The sequence below is a fragment of the Mobula birostris genome, chromosome 23, assembly GCF_030028105.1.
Source record: "Mobula birostris isolate sMobBir1 chromosome 23, sMobBir1.hap1, whole genome shotgun sequence".
Taxonomy (NCBI): domain Eukaryota; kingdom Metazoa; phylum Chordata; class Chondrichthyes; order Myliobatiformes; family Myliobatidae; genus Mobula; species Mobula birostris.
The window spans coordinates 59,697,913-59,718,431 of record NC_092392.1 but is presented as its reverse complement, the minus strand read 5'-3'; the positions used below and the strand labels follow the sequence as shown (position 1 = coordinate 59,718,431).

The following is a 20,519-nucleotide window of genomic DNA, read 5'->3' as shown; positions in this document are numbered from 1 at the left end:
ATCCTAATTCAGATTTTCTTATCAGCAAATCTTAACTGCTTTAAATTCACCTCGGGTTTCCAGCTGGGTACAGGTAATGATTTTCACCAACATTTTGATGACAAACTCTGCCATCTTTATTAGGGATGATGCCCGGGTATGTCTAGTCCAGTGGTTTTTATACCCCTGTTATCCGTCCCTCCTGATTGGTTAGTCTTCATCCAATCAGGTTTCCACTCTCCCACCTTGTTTACAATCGAATTCCAGTTCTTACTTGGAGCGAGGCTTTTGTCTTTGTTAAAATTCTTTTCCTCTAGTTTTATTCCAATGGCTTCTTTCACAGGGAGTCCCAAAAACTATTGGTTTAGCACAGTAGTTTTGTGCCGTCAAAGTCAATCCAATACCATTGCGAATGCAATGTTCTGCTATCACCATTTTCTCCGGGTAACCCAAATGGGTACACCTCCTGTGCTCCTTGATGTGGGTTTCCAGGAAGCCTGACGATGAGGAGGAACCCGTTGCTACCACCTGCCTTCCCTATGTCCAAGGTTTCTGGAAGGATTGCCGGGCTCCATCCACAAACCCATGAGGAAGCTCAAATCACAGATTGTGCAGGTCAAAGACGACCTGGGACCCAGGATTCCCTGTGAATGCTGAGCAGCGTATATCAGCCAGATGGGACATACAGTGGAGACCCATATCAAGGAGCAAAGGAAGTATATCCGTTGGGCTTCAAACTTTCATGTCAATACTGTTTAAATGTTGTGAGTCTCTGCCTCCATCTTCTCCTCAGGCAGTGCATTCCAGATTCCAGCCATCCTATGGATGAAGGGGTTCTTTCTCAGATGCCCAGTCTGAAACTCTGACCACTGGTTTTAGACACTTCTGCTGTGGAGCTGGACTGGAGTTGGAATTGCTTTATTACTATCACATGTTCCGAAGTACAGTGAACAGCTTGTCTTGCATGTGGTTTCTGCAGGTTAATTCAACACAGTGCGTTGAGATAGTACAAGGTATATCAATAAAGGAATGTCGAATGAAGTACAACAGCAGCAGAGAAAGTGCAGTGTCAGCAGGAATAAAGTACAAGATTATAACAGGATAGACTGAGAGATCAAGAATCCAGCTACGGAATCATTCAGTAGTTTCATAACAGCAGGATAGAATCTGTCCTTGATCCTGGTGGGTTGTGCTTTCAGGTTTTCGAATCTTCTGCTTGATGGAAGAGGAGAAAAGATAATGTTTGGGTTGAGTGAACCTTTGATTGTGCTGGTTGCTTTACTGAGGCAGTAAGATTTTTGTTTATTTGATAATGAAGAACTTTTCATTTTGCATAGAATTGCTATGTTTTTCTTTCAGCTCTCAATAACATGATTGATGTATCAGACTTGCATGATTTTCTCTCACCTGGAAGGAAGGGAGAGTTTCATTCTGGATGCCACATCAATACCTTGAGTTTTTATTGGTTCAATGAAGCAATGTGGAATGTTGTTATATTTTGTATTATGATGCTGGGTTGCAGATCTAAGGAAGTAGCTGGTTTATGTTGCCTCAGAGGATGTTCAATTTCCCAGCTCTGGAAGAGGGTAGTTAAATATATAGTACATTCAGCTGTTGTTTAATGTACAAAGTGCAAGGAACCAGGGCACAATTTAAAACTAGTTTGCTTTGTACTGAAGTCAATTTCAATTGTGTTAAATTGAAACTGTGTTCCACCCCTTTCCCACACCCAGTTCTATTGCTTGTTGAATTTAGACTATTAAAGCTTGATGAACTAATTTGCACAATGCTCTTGGCACTTATGCATGACTTGTAGTGCTTTCAGCAAGACCGAAACTGTGTTTGTATTCTTGTGACGTAAGACTGCAGGTTAATTCCAAGAGACTTTATAATGCAGTTGCAGTTCATTGATATAAGCTTGAGAAATCCTTCAGATGCCGGAACTCCAAGCAACACACACAAAATGCTGGAGGAACTCAGCAGACCAGGCAGCATCTTTGGAAAAGAATACAGTTGACACTTCGGGCCGAGACCCTTCTGCAGGACTAGAGAAAAAAGCTGAGGCTTAGATTTTAAAGGTAGGGAGAGGGGAGGGATAAACACAAGATGATAGGTGAAATCTGAAGGGGGAGGGATGAAGTAAAGAGCTGGGAAATGATTGGTGAAAGAGATACAAGGCTAGAGAAGGGGGAGTCTGATAGAAGAGGACAGAAGGCCGTGGAAGAAATAAAAGGGGGGAGAGCACCAAAGGAAGGTGATAGATGGGCAAGGAGACGAGGTGAGAGAGGGAAAAGGGGATGGGAATGGTGAAGTAGGGGGGACAGGGGGCATTACCAGAATCTGAAAAATCAATGTTCATGCCATAAGTTTGGAAACTACCCAGGTGGAATATAAGGTGTTGTTCCTCCAACCTAAGTGTGGCCTTATCACAACAGAGGAGGCAGCCATGGATGGACATATCTGAATGGGAAGTGGAATTAAAATGGATGGCCACTGGGAGATCCCGATTTATCCAGCAGATGGAGCTCTCAGGATGAGGCTTTTCATTTCAGAACGAAAGAGATATTCTCCTCCAAAGAAAGGGGCTTCCCTTCCTCCACCATCAACCACATCTCTTCCATTTCACGCATGTCTGCTCTCACCCCATCCTCCCACCACCCTACCAGGGATAGGGTTCTTCTTGTCCTCACCTACCATGCCACCAGCCTCTGTGTCCATCACATAATTTTCTGCAATTTCCGCCATCTCCAACGGGATCCCACCACCGAGCACATCTTTCCCTCTCCCCCCCACCCCCACTTTCTGCTTTCCACAGGGATCGCTCCCTTGTCCATTTGACCTCCCCACTGATCTCCCTCCTGGCACTTAGCCTTGCAAGCAGAACAAGTGCTACATCTGCCCCCTTACTACCATTCAAGACCCCACACTTCACCTGTGAGTCCATTGGGGTCATATACTGTGTCCGGTGCTCCCAGTGTGGCCTTTGGTGAGACCTGACATAGATTGGGAGAATGCTTTGCCGAGCACCAATGCTTTGCCGAGCACCAATGCTTTGCCGAGCACCTATGCTTTGTCCGCCAGAAAAAACACAATCTCCCAGTGACCATCCATTTTAATTCCACTTCCCATTCTCATTCCAATATGTACATCCATGACCTTCTCTACTGTCGTAATGAGGCCACACTCAAATTGGAAGAACAACACCTTCTATTCCGTTTGGGTAGCTGCCAACCCGATGGCATGAACATCGATTTCTCTAACTTCTGATAGTGCCTCCCTCCCTTTTTCCCCTCTCACCTTATCTCCTTCCCTGCCTATCACCACTTTCTGGTGCTCCACCCCCCCCCCCTTTTCTTTCTACCATGGCCCTCTGTTCTCTTCTATCAGACTCCCCCTTCTCTCTCACCAATCCATTTCCCGGCTCTTTACTTCATCCCGCCCCCTCCAGGTTTCACCTATCACCTTGTGTTTATCTCTCCCCTCCCCCCACCTTTTAAATCTACTCCTCAGCTCTTTTTCCTCCTGGCCTGCTGAGGCTACGTCCATACTAGACCAGATAATTTTGAAAACGCCGGTTTCGCGTAAAAACGACAGGCGTCCACACCAAGCGTTTTTGAAAATACCTCCGTCCACATCGAAACGGGTATTTGGGTGAATCTCCTCTTACTGGGCATGCGCAGGACTCATCTATAGAAAACAAGCGAAGAGGAAATGGTATACTTGGTGCATGTTTGTCCAGTTACGGACTAGAAAAACTTAAAAGGAAATTGCCATACGAAAGACTTGGTGCCCATTTGTCCAGAAACATTTCCTACAGCCATAGTCTCTTCACTGATGAAAGGGATGACAGTTACAACTAAATGCAATAAGGCTTGTTACTGGGCAAAAGTGAAATTTGCTGTTACCTCATTTGTTTGCCTTTACTTTTGCCATGTCTTTCTGTATTATTTTGCTGTATTTAACATGTGCAAAAAAAAACGAGTTACTGGGCAAAAGTGACAATGGCATCTTTTGAATGTTTGCACAAGCAGTGCATTAATAAAGCACCCTGTTAAATGTATAAAACATGTCTGCATCAATGTTATCTTGTATTTCCATACAATGTTACATTAGGCTGTTACACACCTGTTGTCAGATATTGTTGTGTTGGAGGTTGTGTTCGAGAAAACAATGAAATGCTGCGCTGCCACCACCATTTGTTCCGGCACGTCATGACAGCAGTTTTAAAAATAGCTGGTTACCCGTACGCACTATGCCGGATGTTAAGCGTTTTCAGATTTATTCACTCTGGAGAGCATTTCTGAAAAGCTCCATTTTCAGGCGAGGAAAATGCCGTTTCAATGTGCATGGTCAAAAGGAAGAGAAAAAGCTTTGGTTACGGATTTATCCAGTCTAGTGTGGACGTAGCCTGAGTTCCTCCAGCATTTTGTATGATGGATATAAGCTTGTAAAATTTCTCCCATCTACACTCTACCCTGCTAAGTACAAAATTAAATGTTTCTGTTGTGAGCCAATCCTCTTTCTATAACTGAATGAGAGTTTCTGATGTAATTAGGTACTTGACTGATCATAATTATAGTATTGCTGTACAAATGAAATTCAGCAAATATTACTCAAAGCCATGCATTTCTGTAGCAACACTGCCACCTTGTGACTATTTACAAGTATATTCAATCACATTTCTTGGCACTGAAATAAGGTACACGCTGATAGATTGGTAGGACAGCCAGAGATTTCCCCATGCCGGAATTGGCTAATACAAGAAAGCATCATTTTCAGGTGATTGAAGGAAAGTATAGGGCAGGTGTCAAAGGTAAGGTTTTCACACAGAGTGGTGGTAGAGGCAGATAAACATTTAAGAAACTGTTAGATAACCATGTGGATAATAGAAAAGTGGAGGGCTCTTTAAGAGGAAGGGTTAGTTTGTTCTTAGAGGTGGTTAAAGGTTGGCGCAACATCATGGGCTAAAGGGCCTCTCCTGTGTTCTATGAGACATTGCTGTAACCTCTAAGACTTGAGTAAATAATTGGGTGTAACAGGAGAGAAGGAAACTAAAATATTGCAGTACTATAAAATTTAGTTTGTAACGATTTAATTTTGATTCACTATGAATATCTATTTGATTTCAAACTCATTCTCAAGTCAAAACCACTTGCAAATAGCACTGTTAAAGCATTCAAAGTACGTAGCAGGAGTGATCAAACATCAATGAAATTTAGCACCTGGCTTCATAAGGAGAGAGTAGGTCTGATAATGGGAAAACTCAGTTAAATAGGCAGATGAAGTAACATCTAAAAAGGAATAAGATGCTTCTTGAACTATTTAAATCCAACGCTAACAAACCAACAGATGTATTGTACAGAAGTTGGCTGAGGCAGATGTAGTCAGACAGTGCAACAGAGGTGGTCTTGGTGACAAAGTAGAAATGTGCTTGGTGGTTTATACGTGGCTAAGGAAATAAACTGGCTTGCCTAATAGAGCAACATTGCACAGCAAGATGGGAAATATCTTTAATCCTTGTCTAGAGCAATACCTGAAGTTTAATATAGTCCTCCATTATTGAGTTGGACCTTAAAATAACAACTTCTCTAAATGACAGGAGTGAGGGTACTCTGGATTCATTTTGTAAGGAGTGAAGATGAGGATAGTACTTTCGTACTAATGATCACAGTTCATTTAAATCTGACATAGTCATGACAAGGGGAAAACAAAATAGTTTATGGAAAGGTCTGTGTGGAATATAGATGTCCTCCTTGTGATCAGGTGGATATCCAATTTCCAACCACATCCAAAGCATGAACTGAATGGTAAGTTAATTGGCTGTTGTAAGTTACTGCTGGAGAAAGTGAGTGAGGAATTGATGGGCACATGAAAGAGAATGGGTTTCAAGGAAATGCGTGTAGAGTGAGACTAATAAGACTTTCTTGACAGACAGCACAGACGCTATAGTTTGAATGGTCTAGTCTTCATGACATAAGGAACTACAAGGAAATAATGTTAATGTATAACTTCCCTCATTCACTGTTCCTTTTTCCCTGTTGAAGGTATTTCTATCTTTTTTACTTTATACTTTATTGTCGCCAAACAATTGGTACTTGAATGTACAATCATCACAGCGATATTTGATTCTGCGCTTCACACTCTCTGGATTATAAATATTAAATATTAAAAATATTAAGAATATTAAAAATAGTTAAAATTAGTAAATATTAAAAATTTAAATTATAAATCATAAATAGAAAATAGAAAAATGGGAAGTAAGGTAGTCCAAAAAAACCAAGAGGCAGGACCGGATATTTGGAGGGTACAGACCAGATCCAGGTCAGGATCCGTTCAGCAGTCTTATCACAGTTGGAAAGAAGCTGTTCCCAAATCTGGCTGTACGAGTCTCCAAGCTCCTGAGCCTTCTCCCGGAGGGAAGAGGGACGAAAGGTGTGTTGGCTGGGTGGGTTGTGTCCTTGATTATCCTGGCAGCACTGCTCCGACAGTGTGCGGTGTAAAGTGAGTCCACAGACGGAAGATTGGTTTGTGTGATGTGCTGTGCCGTGTTCACGATCTTCTGCAGCCTCTTTCAGTCTTGGACAGGACAACTTCCATACCAGGTTGTGATGCACCCTAGAAGAATGCTTTCTACGGTGCATCTATAAAAATTAGTGAGGGTTTTAGGAGACAGGCCACATTTCTTTAGTTTTCTGAGGAAGTAAAGACGCTGGTGGGCCTTCTTGGCAGTGAACTCTGCTTGGTTGGACCAAGTCAGGTCATTTGTGATATTGACTCCGAGGAGCTTAAAGCTTTTGACTTGTTCCACTTGCGCACCACTGATGTAAATTGGGTCGTGCGGTCCACTACTCCTTCTGAAGTCAACAACCAATTCCTTCGTCTTGCTGACGTTGAGGGATAGGTTACTGTGTTCGCACCCTGCCACCAGGTTCTTAATTTCCCCTCTGTGCTCAAACTCATCATTACCCGAGATACGGCCTACAATTGTGGTGTCACCAGCAAACTCATATATTGAGTTTGATGGAAACTTGGCTACACAATCATGAGTGTACAGTGAGTACAGCAAGGGGCTGAGTACACAGCCTTGTGGGGCACCAGAGCTCAGAGTGATTGTAGAGGAGAGCTTGTCCCTTATTTTTACAGTCTGGGTCCTCTCTGTGAGGAAGTTGAAGATCCAGCTGCAGATCTGAGTGCTAAGGCCCAGGTTCCGGAGCTTAGGAATCAGTTTATTTGGAATGATGGTATTAAAGGCAGAGCTGTAGTCAATGAAAAGGAGCCTTACCTATGCGCCTTTATTCTCCAGGTGTTCTAAGGAGGAATGTAGGGCCAGAGAGGTGGCATCTGCCATTGACCTGTTGCTCCAGTAGGCGAATTGCAAAGCGTCGAGGTTGACCAGTAGGCTATGGCTGATGTGTGCCATAACCAATCCCTCAAAGCACTTCATAGCAATTGATGTCAGAGCCACAGGTCGATAGTCATTCAGGCATGCCACCTTGCTCTTCTTCGGCACTGGGATTATTGTTGCCTTCTTAAAACACAAGAGGATCTTAGACTGAAGCAAGGAGCAGTTGAAGATGTCAGCAAACACTTCAGCTAGCTCGCTTGCACAGGCCCGGAGAACCCGTCCTGGACGCCATCTGGGCCCATCGCCTTCCTTGGATTTATCTTCAGGAAGGCCCTTCTAACGTCCCCGGTGACGATGAATCTCGATGCCACCAGGTCTGGTTCATCCGGAGGGAGAGGGACGCTCCTCTTCTGTTCGAATCTTGCATAGAATACGTTAAGTTCGTCAGGAAGAGAAGCGCCACAGTTATTGATATTCCCAGCCTTTTCTTTGCACCCATTGATCTCATTTAGACCCTGCCATAGTCTACTGGCATTCCTCTGGTTAGCCTGGGCTTCCAACTTGGCTCGACATTGCCTCTTGGCACCCTTAATGACTTTCCGGAGTTCACGCCTGGATTCCATGTCGCGCCCGGTATGCCCGGACCTAAAAACCGCAGCTCTAGCCTTCAAAAGGGACTTGACCTCATAATTCATCCAAGGTTTCCAGTTAGGGAATACCCAGATCGTCTTGCGAGACACACAGTCCTCTGTGCATTTCCAAATAAAGTCCGTGACAGCTGAGGCATACTCATCGAGGTTAGCTGCCGAGTCCTTGAATACTAACTGGTCCACCGGTTCAAAGCAGTCACGGAGGACCTCATCCGTTTCCTCCGTCCAATGCAACACTACTTTTGACATCCGCCTCAGTTTCTGTTTGTAAGCCGGGAGGAGGAGTACGGCCTGATAGTCCAATTTTCCGAAGTGAGGTCGTGGGACGGAATGGTAGGCATCCTTGACTGCTGTGTAGCAGTGGTCAAGTATATTCGGGCCTCTAGTGGGGCAGGAGACATGTTGGTATAACTTTGGCAGTGCCTTTCTGAGGTTGGCCTGGTTAAAGTCCCCGGCTGTAATGAGCAAACCCTCCGGATACCTGGTCTCAAGTTCACTGATGTTGGCATACAGTATGTTCAGAGCACACTCCACGTCCGCCTGGGGGGGAATTTAGACCGCTGTCAGTGTGACCGAGGTGAATTCCCGTGGCAGATAGTAGGGACGACACTTCATCGACAGCTGTTCCAGGTCCGGGCTGCAGGAGCTTGTCAGTGCCTCTGTGTCCGAGCACCACCCAGTGTTGATCAGTAGGCAGACACCACCTCCCCTCGTCTTGCTCGAAGACGCCGTGCGGTCCATCCGATGGATCAAAAATCCCTCCAGTCGGGTGGCACAGTCGGGAGTGGCAGGGGAGAGCCAGGTCTCAGTGAAACAGAATACACAGCAGTTCTGCATCTCCCTGCAGTAGGTGAGTCTCCCTTTAAGATCATCCACCTTGTTCTCTATGGCTTGCACATTAGCTAGTAGGATGGTGGGCACAGGGACCCTGAAGCCCCTCAGCTTCAATCTGACCAGCAGCCCAGCTCTTTTCCCACACTTCTTCGGTAAGTAGTGCATCTTTCCAGGTTTCCATCGATGCACTGTGTTGTTGTCAGCTCTTTGTGGTTGGTGGACGCGTCCCGCGGGTCGCGTCGTCGGGCGCTCTGGGTCGGGCCGAGTGATGGGGGAGGCTCCGCTGCCGCTTCCAGCCGCCGAGGGCCTGAGCTGTAGACTGGGTCGGGCCCCAAAGCGGACACGTAATCCCGGAGGGCTGGGCTCCTGGCTGAAACAAGTCCCTAAGCCGAGTCACGGTTGCGGAGGCCTCCGCTCCAGCCGAGCCTCGGGCTCGATTTCCAAGGTCTGCAGTGGAGGCGTCACTTCCGGCAGCTGTGGATGGCCACCAATGGGGCTTTACAGTGGTCGCTGCGGGGAAGCGTCTGGGGCACCTTGAGGTCTCCGACATCACTTCTGTGTGGTCATCTGCTCCGGAGAGGTGCTGGTTGGAATGGGCCGTGTCTCAAGCTCTCCGGCACAGTAGCAGACCGTGGGTCTCCGGGAACGTGGTGGGCCTCGCTGGTCGGGTCCAGGTGGGGTCCGGAGTTTAAGAAGCAGATCTGGCGCGGTGGTCTCCAGCTGGGTCAGTAGCTTCACCAGGGTGTTGTTGATCTTGATCTTGCTCGATTGGAGGTTTAGAAGGGTTTCTTGGGTATAGGGTAGTGGAGAGGGCAGCTTGCTTGGGAGAGCACGCGCAAAGTCGCCAGTTACCGGCACCATCTTTTAACCTTTTTATTTTGTTGATATACAGTAGATATCTTTAAATGATGGCTTCAAAGCCACCATTAGATTTGGATCTTCATTTATTTGTTTTATTTATTTAATGTTGGTTTCCCTCACAAATGGGCTTTTATATTAAGTGTAAATAGGCTTGTAAGTCATGGCTGAGATTGAACCTGTTTTTTTTTAATCAAAAATCCATTGGAAACACTTCTATAAGGACCATTGGATAATAGTCATCTACTTTGTACAAATCAGAGATAGAACCAAGTGTCTTCCCTGTTGTGCTTAAGCTGTTTACTGGACAAATTTGCTGCCTTAACTACAGTTAAAAATTTGCTCCAACTTTAACTCTTATTAAAAATGTTTGTTATATATTAGATTATGTGAAGAACCTGTCCAAGGATTGTGCAGATTATAAAGATACTCAAGGTACTTAATTCTTCTTAACCATGTGTTAATTTTATTCTCTATTTTCTGTCTTTTGATTATTAATATCAGTGTTTATATTTCTATCAGCTGCTCTTGCTATTGTTGTAGAAGTAGCAAACCATGCCAATGACATAATGAAACAAGGGGTATGTAAACCACTTTAACTACCTTCTGTGCCAGTGAATTGTTTTGTTTTTGCTTGGTTGCTATAATCTTAAAGTTGTTTATTTTTCTTAATTGCAGGATAATTTCCAGAAGCTGATGCAAATCCAGTATAGCCTTAATGGCCAGCAGGAGATTGTTCAGCCTGGAAGGGTGATTATGGCTGATTCTTAGATGACACTTGTCCCTACACATTAAGGAGAATTGATGTGTTTAGGAGGATCAAGTACTACAAGGATATGTGTATTGGTCAATTTTAAACCAGGGCCCGTACAGCAAATGATCATTCTTGGAAATCTAGACTTTGGCTGTGTATAATATTTTGGTGACTGGGGATCATACTCCAGGAAGTTTAGTAATTCAGTAGCTATACCTTTTACAATGTTAACATGATTGTTTTTCTCCCCCTAAATTCAAGGGGTCTTCTAATCTACCAGAATGCAGAATCGTACTGGCTTGAGCTCAGATGCTTTTGTAGCTGCATATTAGAATGGAGTACTTTTTTATGGCTTTAAAAGATGCTAATGCTAGTGGGACTTTATACATTGTGAAATGGTATTTGTATCTGTTCATCACTGTCAATTCTTCATATAGTTATTCACTGGGGAAAGCCTTTTAAATGACACTGGGAATTTTTACCATCCAAAAACATACCTCACATTGTGCTCTTCTCTGAATCTAAGCCTGCAAGAATTTATAAATTTAACTACTTTCTTCATATTTACAGTATAGTGAGTGACAAATACAGATTTGAATTGTTCTAATTGTATATTAGGTATCTGTCAAATAGATGATACAATATGATTTAGTTGAATAGAACACGAAATATTGGCTTTCTGATGCTAGACATTAGTTATATTTTCTTAGAAAAAAATTGGTGAAATTTATAAATTAGTTAAAATATTTATTTTCAAATTAACTTTATATCCACTTTGTATGAACCAAAGAACAAATGACCAATAATGAGATATACAACAAAATGGTAAGCTTCCTTGCAAATCAAAAACTCTAAATATTTAAATCTGCTTGAGAAGTTAGACATGCTTTGCTCTTTTTTTTGTTTGTGGAGTCACTTTTCACATGCTCCAGTACCTGCGTCTTGCTGTAGGGTAACAATTTTTGCCTAAAATCCCTACTGATATTATGCAACATAATTTTCATTGTTGTTTCCAAAGATGTCTGTTATGCTGGCTTCACATGTGTAACTAACACTATTGTTTTCTTTGTCCCTTTGTACAGGTTTTTTTGAAGGAGGGAACTCTGATGAAACTATCCAGAAAAGTTATGCAACCTCGAATGTTTTTTTTGGTAATTTGAAATTTAAATCCTATTTATCTAAAGCAGTAGAAAGCAACAATTATTATGTATATTTAATGATTTACAGAATGTGTAATTTTGATAAACTAACAGTTGAAGAGCAGTGAACATTAATTTGTAGAAAAGACATGTAAACCACTCAGATTATCTAATATACTGTAATTCAATTTAGTCAAAATGTTTTAACTAGAATTTAATCTTACCATACTATATTATTTCTAGTAAAATGCTGTTAAATGATTACAGAGTAATTTAAAAAATTGATGTGTCAAATGATAAAATGCTAGAAAGGTTCAGTGTGAGTTTGTGCAGCATCTGTAAGAGAACATTGGAGGTCAGTCAGTGACTTGTCATTAAAATGGGGGAAAATGCCTTATCACAGACATTCCCTTCATTCTCTGCTCGTTTTGTCTCTTTCTCAAAAAATTGTTTATGTCTAACATTTTCCAGTTCTCACAACAGATTGTTAACCTGAAGTGTTTGGTTTATTCCTCTCTGCAAATACTGCCAGAGCTGTTAATATATCAGAGGAATTCCTTTTTAGTCATTTGGGAACAAATCTTTTAAACAAAAAACAGGAAATGCTCAGCAAGTCTGGCAGCATCTGTGGAGTGAGAAACTGTGATAATGTTTCCAGCTGATGGCCAAGATGCTGATGGAAGGTCATCAGCTGCAATTATTAACTCAGTTTCTGTCTGCACAAGTGTTGCCTGACCTCATTTCCAAAATATGTAGTAGTTTGTTTTTAGCAATCATTTCATTTTCCAACCACAAGCTGAATCTTGGTTTTGAACATTTGTGGTATGTTTTTATTTGTAGTTTAATGATGTATTACTATACACTACACCAGTGCAATCGGGAACATACAAGCTAAACAACATGTTGTCACTAGCAGGTATGAAGGTAAGTCATTTCTTTGTCAATTAAGTTGTTGCTATGGAGCACTGAATGCAGGAAACTATGGCAAGAAGTTTTATTTTTGCATGTTTAATTGGAGTAAGGGGAAATATGAGGCTATCAGGCAGGGACTTGGAAGCATAAATTGGAAACAGATGTCCTCAGGGAAACATACGGAAGAAATGTGGCAAATGTTCAGGAGATATATGCGTGAGGTTCTGTACGTTCCAATGAGACTGGGAAAGAATGTTAGGGTACAGGAACCTTGGTGTACAAAGGCTGTTGCAAATCTAGTCAAGAAGAAAAGAAGAGCATACGAAAGGTTCAAAAAACTAGATAATGATATGAATCTAGAAGATTATAAGGCTTGCAGGGAGGAGCTTAAGAATGAAATTAGGAGAGCCAGAAGTGGCCATGAGAAGTTCTTAGCAGACAGGATTAAGGAAAGCTCCAAGGCATTCTATAAGTATGTGAAGAGCATGAGGATAAGACGTGAGAGAATAGGACCAATCAAGTGTGACAGTGGAAAAGTGTGTATGGAACTGGAGGAGATAGCAGAGGTACTTAATGAATACTTTGCTTCAGTATTCACCACAGAAAATAATCTTGACGATTGTAGGGATGACTTGCAGCGGACTGAAAAGCTTGAGCATGTAGATATTAAGGAAGAGGATGTGCTAGAGCTTTTGGAAAGCATCAAGTTGGAATAAATTACCAGGACTGGATGAGATGTACCCCAGGCTATGGTGGAAAGCGAGGGAGGAGATTGCTGAGCCTCTGGCGATGATCTTTGCATCATCAATGATTACGGGAGAGGTTCTGGAGGATTGGAGGGTTGTGGATGTTGTTCCCTTATTCAAGAAAGGGAGTAGAGATAGCCCAGGAAATTATAGACCAGTGAGTCTTACCTCAGTGGTTAGTAAGTTGATGGAGAAGATCCTGAGAGGCAGGATTTATGAACATTTGGAGAGGCATAATATGATTAGAAATAGTCAGCATGGCCTTGTCAAAGGCAGGTTGTGCCTTACAAGCCTGATTGAATTTTTTGAGGATGTGACTAAGCACATTAATGAAGGTAGAGCAGTAGATGTAGTGTATATGGATTTCTGCATAAGGTACCCCGTGCAAGGCTTATTGAGAAAGTAAGGAGGCATGGGATCCAAGGGGACATTGCTTTGTGGATCCAGAACTGGCTTGCCCACAGAAGGCAAATAGTGATTGTAGATGGGTCATATTCTGCATGGAGGTTGGTAATCAGTGGTGTGCCTCAGGGATCTGTTCTGTGACCCCTAATCTTTGTGATTTTTTTATAAATAACCTGGATGAGGAAGTGGAGGGATGGGTTAGTAAATTTGCTGATGACACAAAGGTTGGGGGTGTTGTGGATAGTGTGGAGGGCTGTCAGAGGTTACAGCCTGGATTGGGGAACATGCCTTATGCGAACAGGTTGAGTGAACTTGGCTTTTTCTCCTTGAGGCGACGGAGGATGAGAGGTGACCTGATAGAGGTGTACAAAATAATGAGAGGCATTGATCGTGTGGATAGTCAGAGGCTTTTTCCCAGGGTTGAAATGGTTAGCACGAGAGGGCATAGTTTTATGGTGCTTGGAAGTAGGTACAGAGGAGATGTCAGAGGTAAGTTTTTTACGCAGAGAGTGGTGAGTGCATGGAATGGCTGCCGGTGGCAGAAATGACAGGGTCTCCTAAGAGACTCCTGGACAGGTACATGGAGCTCAGAAAAATAGAGGGCTATGGGTAAGCCTAGGTAGTTCTCAGGTAAGGACATGTTCGGCATAGCTTTGTGGGCCGAAAGACCTGTATTGTGCTGTAGGTTTTCTATGTTTCTATGTTGTTTATTGCTTTCTCATTATTGCCAAGGTAGACTTGGTGGAATAAACCAGCTGTTTTATTAATTCAGCGTTTTGTGGCCGTTTACTGTATGCTACTTTGTGAATCCATTGAGAAATTAACTAATCTAATAGTTGAAAGAAAAGAATATCACGTCAACTACTATGCCATTCGGCAGGCTCTCGTATCTCTCTCAGTTTGGAAGGCTATTGTCACCTTTTCAGAAGTACGTTCAATAAGGCAAAGAAGTATAGTTTAAGTGTACCAAGGTATAGATATTACATAGTGGATAAAGCATAACTTGTACTACTCTGTTGTTAAAATATAAATATTCTGATGAGACAAGACTACAGCTTGAGCACCCCTTATCCAAATGCTTGGGGCTGGAAGCAGTTTGGACTTCAGAATATATAATGACAACTTGGGTTCGCCATCATTTCCAACTCTGAATTTACGTGCTACCAGTAAGCAGTCTTTGTCTTGTTCATCCCACGTCTGTTAATATAATGAAAATATGTGTACAGGGTAACAAAGGCAGCATGGCATTACTGGGAGAATACCCGAATCAGCAGCAAACAATGGCAGGATTTCAGTCTCTATCTGCGATGCCGTCTTTGCATTTAAAAGTTACAGTACCATGTATTTGTATTTTACCTTTTTTAGTTTTTATGTAGGGTATAAAAACAGTCAGCATTATAGACTTATTCTGGTGCTAGATTTTCAGGATCAGCAGACACTTTAAAAATTTAATGCCGTGCCTTTTCTTAAATTTCTGTAACCAGCCTGAATATTCGCAATTACTTTCAATTTTCAGTTCATCATAATAAATCTTTACTTGTTTCATGATAAGAATACTGTTAAGTGACACCTGACACTGATGGATCCACTCTTTCAATATACGATCAAGATTTCATTTTTCACTTTATCCAGTTTTCCTATTTTTCATTAACTCTGTCTGTGGTGCGCAGAAACCTGTGCATTGCCTGGGAACCTTCCCAGTGTCTTGTACAATTTTCCATTTGTGATGTTATGTCAGCACTCAAAAAATATGTAATTTTGAAGGTTTTCCGATTTTGGAATTTTGGGTAAGGGGTACTCAACATGTATGAGGTAAAAAAAAAAAAGCAATTAAAAGTATATTGAGTCACCCCCTGGTAGTCTTACACCCTCAATGTTGACTTTTGAAAGGTAAATTGTCCAGTTACTGATGTATTCCATATAAGTATGAGTTGCGCTGTTTGAGTCAGAGTCAGTTACCACAGAAGAAGGATGTTTGGCCACTGAGCTGCTGATTCTCAAGCACACAATTATATTAATTCTACAGGTGTACCATTTCGTTCTCCCCATATTTCTATCAACTCCCTACAGATCACACCAGTAACCCTCGCACCAGGCAAAGCATAGTGGCCAATTGATCTACCTATCTACATGTCTTTAGGATATGGGAGGAAGTTGGAGCACCTGGAGGAAACCAAAACTGTTTCACCAGAAGATGATGAAAACTCCATGCAGACAGCGTCCAAGTCACAATTGAACACCACACGCTGAAGCAGTTATTCCAGCTATGCCATTGCACTGCCTCTGTTTTCCTCATTAATAGATGGTACTTATAAGAACAGATGAAGGTGAAATTATCATCAGATAGTACTTGAAGCTGACCCTTAATACAACCATTGAAAAGCTTTTACAGATAATTCCTACATAATTGTTTATTGTCTGGATGCTACTCTTGCCAAACCAGTTTTTACAAGTAGTTGGGGATAATTTCATGGGAAGCCATAAAATTATTTATATTCCTAACTCAGTTCATGTAATTTCATAGGCAAAAGTACTACTGTTTGATTTTTGTTCACATTAAAAAAAAATAGTTTGAACCTGTGACCCATGTTGTTTACCACATAGGTTAGCAAACCATCTCAAGAGGCCTACCAGAATGAGCTCAACATCGAAAGTGTGGAACGATCGTTCATTCTGTCAGCAAGGTAATTTCCCTCAAGCCAGATCTGAATCAGACAAATGTTGTACTGAATGTTTCTGTGTCAGGAAGAAACTGTGGCATACGTGCAAAGAAGATGAAAAATCATGGCATCTTGATAAATAAAACAACAATTGCAGCAGTACTCAGGGATGATGAGGACCTACTAAAGGTAAAGCAGCTTACTAGCTCTGCTTCCATCATCTGCCTGGTTTATTCAATTTGTGAGCCTCCAGAAACTTACAATCAAAAACACCAATGAAACTTAAAAGAGTAGGAAATTCAGTATTGATCCCTAGGGCAAACCTCTTGGATCATTTTCCTCACTGAAGCAATATTTTCCAAAAACAAATCCCTGCTGCTACTTATCCGTCAATTTCATTTCTCATTATCTTGTTTGTCTGCAATTGTGTCTGTTGTTTTATTAATTATATATTGCTTTCTTTCTCCTGTGATTTCAGTTTTTGTTTTACAAAAAATAGGAGCAAAAGCAGTAATAGAAAGACATTTTAGCCAACTTATGGTTAACTCTCAGAGGCTCTAACTTACAGAATACTGCAATTTTTTCAGGGGTTTGTTGCATGCCATCAGTATATGTAGCTGTTCCTCAATAACAAGGGATACCGTCTTCCCCACCTTATTACCGTATCTATCTGACTGGTCAAAGCAGTGCAGAAGGTACATGGGGTGATCTTCCAATCTCCAAATCTCTTCATCTCCAAATGTTGACTTTCTAGTTCTTTTCCAACAAACTTAATTTGTGAACATAATTAAAGAATCCCTGGAGATTTATTGAAAATCAGCTAATAATCATGTCCCTAAATTACATCACTGATTTACTGTATTATGCTGCTTTAAAAATTCTGTACCTGTCTCCAAATGCCCCTTTCAGTCTTAAATAAGTATCACTCAAATGAAAGGAAAATCTTACACACCTCTCCCCTGTCAAACAGCTGGATGAAAACAAACTCCTACTTCCATTTTAACCAACTAGATGTGCTGATTTCTGCTGCCATCTTGTACTGGTCCCTCAGACCTTTCCCCTTCTGCTTCCTCCATTTCCTGTTACCTGTTTTCCAAAGTAATCTGAAAACATGGACTTCTCACCTGTCATCTCTGCCTCAGCCCATGTCTATTGGCCCCTCTGATTTCTCTCAGATGTTCATTTGACATCCATACTGAATGAGTTGATATGTTGGAAAGTATATTTAAAAAAGCATAAATAGCCATTTCCTTTGGTCCATATTGTAAACTCCATTCCTGGTTCTCTTCCTCTCTAGCTCAGTAACAGTCAAACTCATCATACTATCTGCAAACTTGCCTTCATATTTCGCTCTGAAATGACCGTTAGAGAACTTAATACTACTATTGCTAAGGGTGACCATTTCTACTTCTGTAATCTTACCAGACTTTCTGCCTGTCTTGTGTCCGCTATGGCTGAAGCCCTCTTCTATGCACATTTCCAATGTACCCTATCTGGCTGCTTTTGTTCGTTTTGTATATGAGGGCACCGAAAATCATAATGTACTTATCCCCATGTGGAATAATCTGCATTCATCTGCCTGTCTTGTGTCCACTAAATTACAGCAGCTAAATAAAGGCTCATGTGTTAAATTCTCATTCTTCTTTTCAAAGCAGTCCATGACCTTGCCACTCCCAGTCTTTGGAATATCCTGTAACTGTACAACCATCGAATATCGAAGCTCCTCCCACTCCCTCTGGATCTTTCCCAAATTTATTCGCTTCATCAAGGTCCTACGTTTTGCTATTCATTCACCAACCTTTTCTGCCTCTACTCCTTTTTAAAAAGAATATAAAATGTGTCTTTTTAACCAAACTCTAGGGCACCGCCTTGTGTGGCTCAGTTTAAAAACAATCCTTGGTGCGTATTCCTAAATTACAAGGAATATCTGAATTTTAATGTGTTGCACCAATACACCCTCAGCATCATCCCAAGTAATTTTTCAGCTGTTGCAGTTTTAATATGGGGATCATGTTATGTAAATGGTACCATAAGACAAAGGAGCAGAATTAGGCCATTTGGCTCATCGATTCTGCTACATCACTCTTCTGCCTTCTCCCCGTAACCTTTGACACTAATCAAGAATCTATCAAGCTCCGCTTGGCCCCCAAAACCACCTGTGGTAATGAATTCCACAGATTCACTACCCTCTGGCTAATCTCGGTTCTAAATGGACACTCCTCTATTTTCAGGCTGTGCCCTCTTGTCTCCACGGGAGGCAGACAAGTGGGTCACGGTTAGGAGGGGGAAGGAGAAGAGTCAGGTAATAGAGAGTACCCCGGTGGCTGTACCCCTTAACAATAGGTACTCCTGTTTGAGTACTGTTGGGGGGGACAGTTTACCCGGGGGAAGCGACAGTGGCCGTGCCTCCGGCACAGAGTCTGGCCCTGTAGCTCAGAAGGGTAGGGAAAGGAAGAGGAGGGCAGTTGTGATAGGGGACTCGATAGTAAGGGGGTCAGATAGGCGATTCTGTGGACGCAGTCCAGAGACCCGGATGGTAGTTTGCCTCCCTGGTGCCAGGGTCCGGGATATTTCTGATCGTGTTCAAGATATCCTGAAGTGGGAGGGTGAGGAGCCAGAGGTCGTGGTACATATAGGTACCAATGACATAGGTAGGAAAAGGGATGAGATCCTGAAAGGAGAATATAGGGAGCTAGGAAGGGAGTTGAGAAAAAGGACCGCAAAGGTAGTAATCTCGGGATTACTGCCTGTGCAACGCGACAGTGAGAGTGGGAATGTGATGAGGTGGAGGATAAATGCGTGGCTGAGGGATTGGAGCAGGGGGCAGGGATTCAAGTTTTTGGATCATTGGGACCTCTTTTGGCGCAGGCGTGACCTGTACAAGAAGGACGGGTTACACTTGAATCCTAGGGGGACCAATATCCTGGCAGGGAGATTAGCGAGGGCTACTGAGGTGACTTTAAACTAGAATGGTTGGGGGGTGGGAATCAAATTAAAGAGGCTAGGCGAGAGGAGGTTAGTTCACAACAGGGGGATGGGAACGAGTGCAGAGAGACAGGGGTGTACAGTGAGGGCAGAAGCAAAAAGTACTAAGGAGAAAAGTAAAAGTGGCAGGTCGACAAATCCAGAGCAAGCATTAAAAAGGGCCGCTTTTCAACATAATTGTATAAGGGCTAAGAGAGTTGTAAAAGAGCGCCTGAAGGCTTTGTGTGTCAATGCAAGGAGCATTCGTAATAAGGTGGATGAATTGAAAGTGCAGATTGTTATTAATGATTATGATATAGTTGGGATCACAGAGACATGGCTCCAGGGTGACCAAGGATGGGAGCTCAACGTTCAGGGATATTCAATATTCAGGAGGGATAGACATGAAAGAAAAGGAGGTGGGGTGGCGTTGCTGGTTAAAGAGGAGATTAACGCAATAGAAAGGAAGGACATAAGCCGGGAAGATGTGGAATCGATATGGGTAGAGCTGCGTAACACTAAGGGGCAGAAAACGCTGGTGGGAGTTGTGTACAGGTCACCTAACAGTAGTAGTGAGGTCGGAGATGGTATTAAACAGGAAATTAGAAATGTGTGCAATAAAGGAACAGCAGTTATAATGGGTGACTTCAATCTACATGTAGATTGGGTGAACCAAATTGGTAAAGGTGCTGAGGAAGAGGATTTCTTGGAATGTATGCGGGATGGTTTTTTGAACTAACATGTCGAGGAACCAACTAGAGAGCAGGCTATTCTGGACTGGGTTTTGAGCAATGAGGAAGGGTTAATTAGCAATCTTGTCGTGAGAGGCCCCTTGGGTAAGAGTGACCATAATAAGGTGGAATTCTTCATTAAGATGGAGAGTGACATAGTTAATTCAGAAACAAAGGTTCTGAACTTAAAGAGGGGTAACTTTGAAGGTATGAGACGTGAATTAGCTAAGGTAGACTGGCAAATGACACTTAAAGGATTGACAGTGGATATGCAATGGCAAGCATTTAAAGGTTGCATGAATGAACTACAACAATTGTTCATCCCAGTTTGGCAAAAGAATAAATCAAGGAAGGTAGTGCACCCGTGGCTGACAAGAGAAATTAGGGATAGTATCAATTCCAAAGAAGAAGCATACAAATTAGCCAGAAAAAGTGGCTCACCTGAGGACTGGGAGAAATTCAGAGTTCAGCAGAGGAGGACAAAGGGCTTAATTAGGAAGGGGAAAAAAGATTATGAGAGAAAACTGGCAGGGAACATAAAA

The 20,519-nt window shown here is 42.4% G+C and overlaps 1 protein-coding gene across 1 annotated transcript in view; it reads left to right on the top strand.

The window, feature by feature from the left end:
• Positions 1-20,519, top strand: part of fgd6 (FYVE, RhoGEF and PH domain containing 6) — a 169,086-nt gene that overhangs the window by 94,514 nt on the left and 54,053 nt on the right. The window contains exons 9-14 of the mRNA XM_072241464.1: positions 10,051-10,101; positions 10,189-10,247; positions 10,345-10,416; positions 11,503-11,571; positions 12,400-12,483; positions 16,227-16,306. Coding sequence (XP_072097565.1) covers positions 10,051-10,101; positions 10,189-10,247; positions 10,345-10,416; positions 11,503-11,571; positions 12,400-12,483; positions 16,227-16,306 — 415 coding nt within the window. The remainder of the gene's footprint in view (positions 1-10,050; positions 10,102-10,188; positions 10,248-10,344; positions 10,417-11,502; positions 11,572-12,399; positions 12,484-16,226; positions 16,307-20,519) is intronic.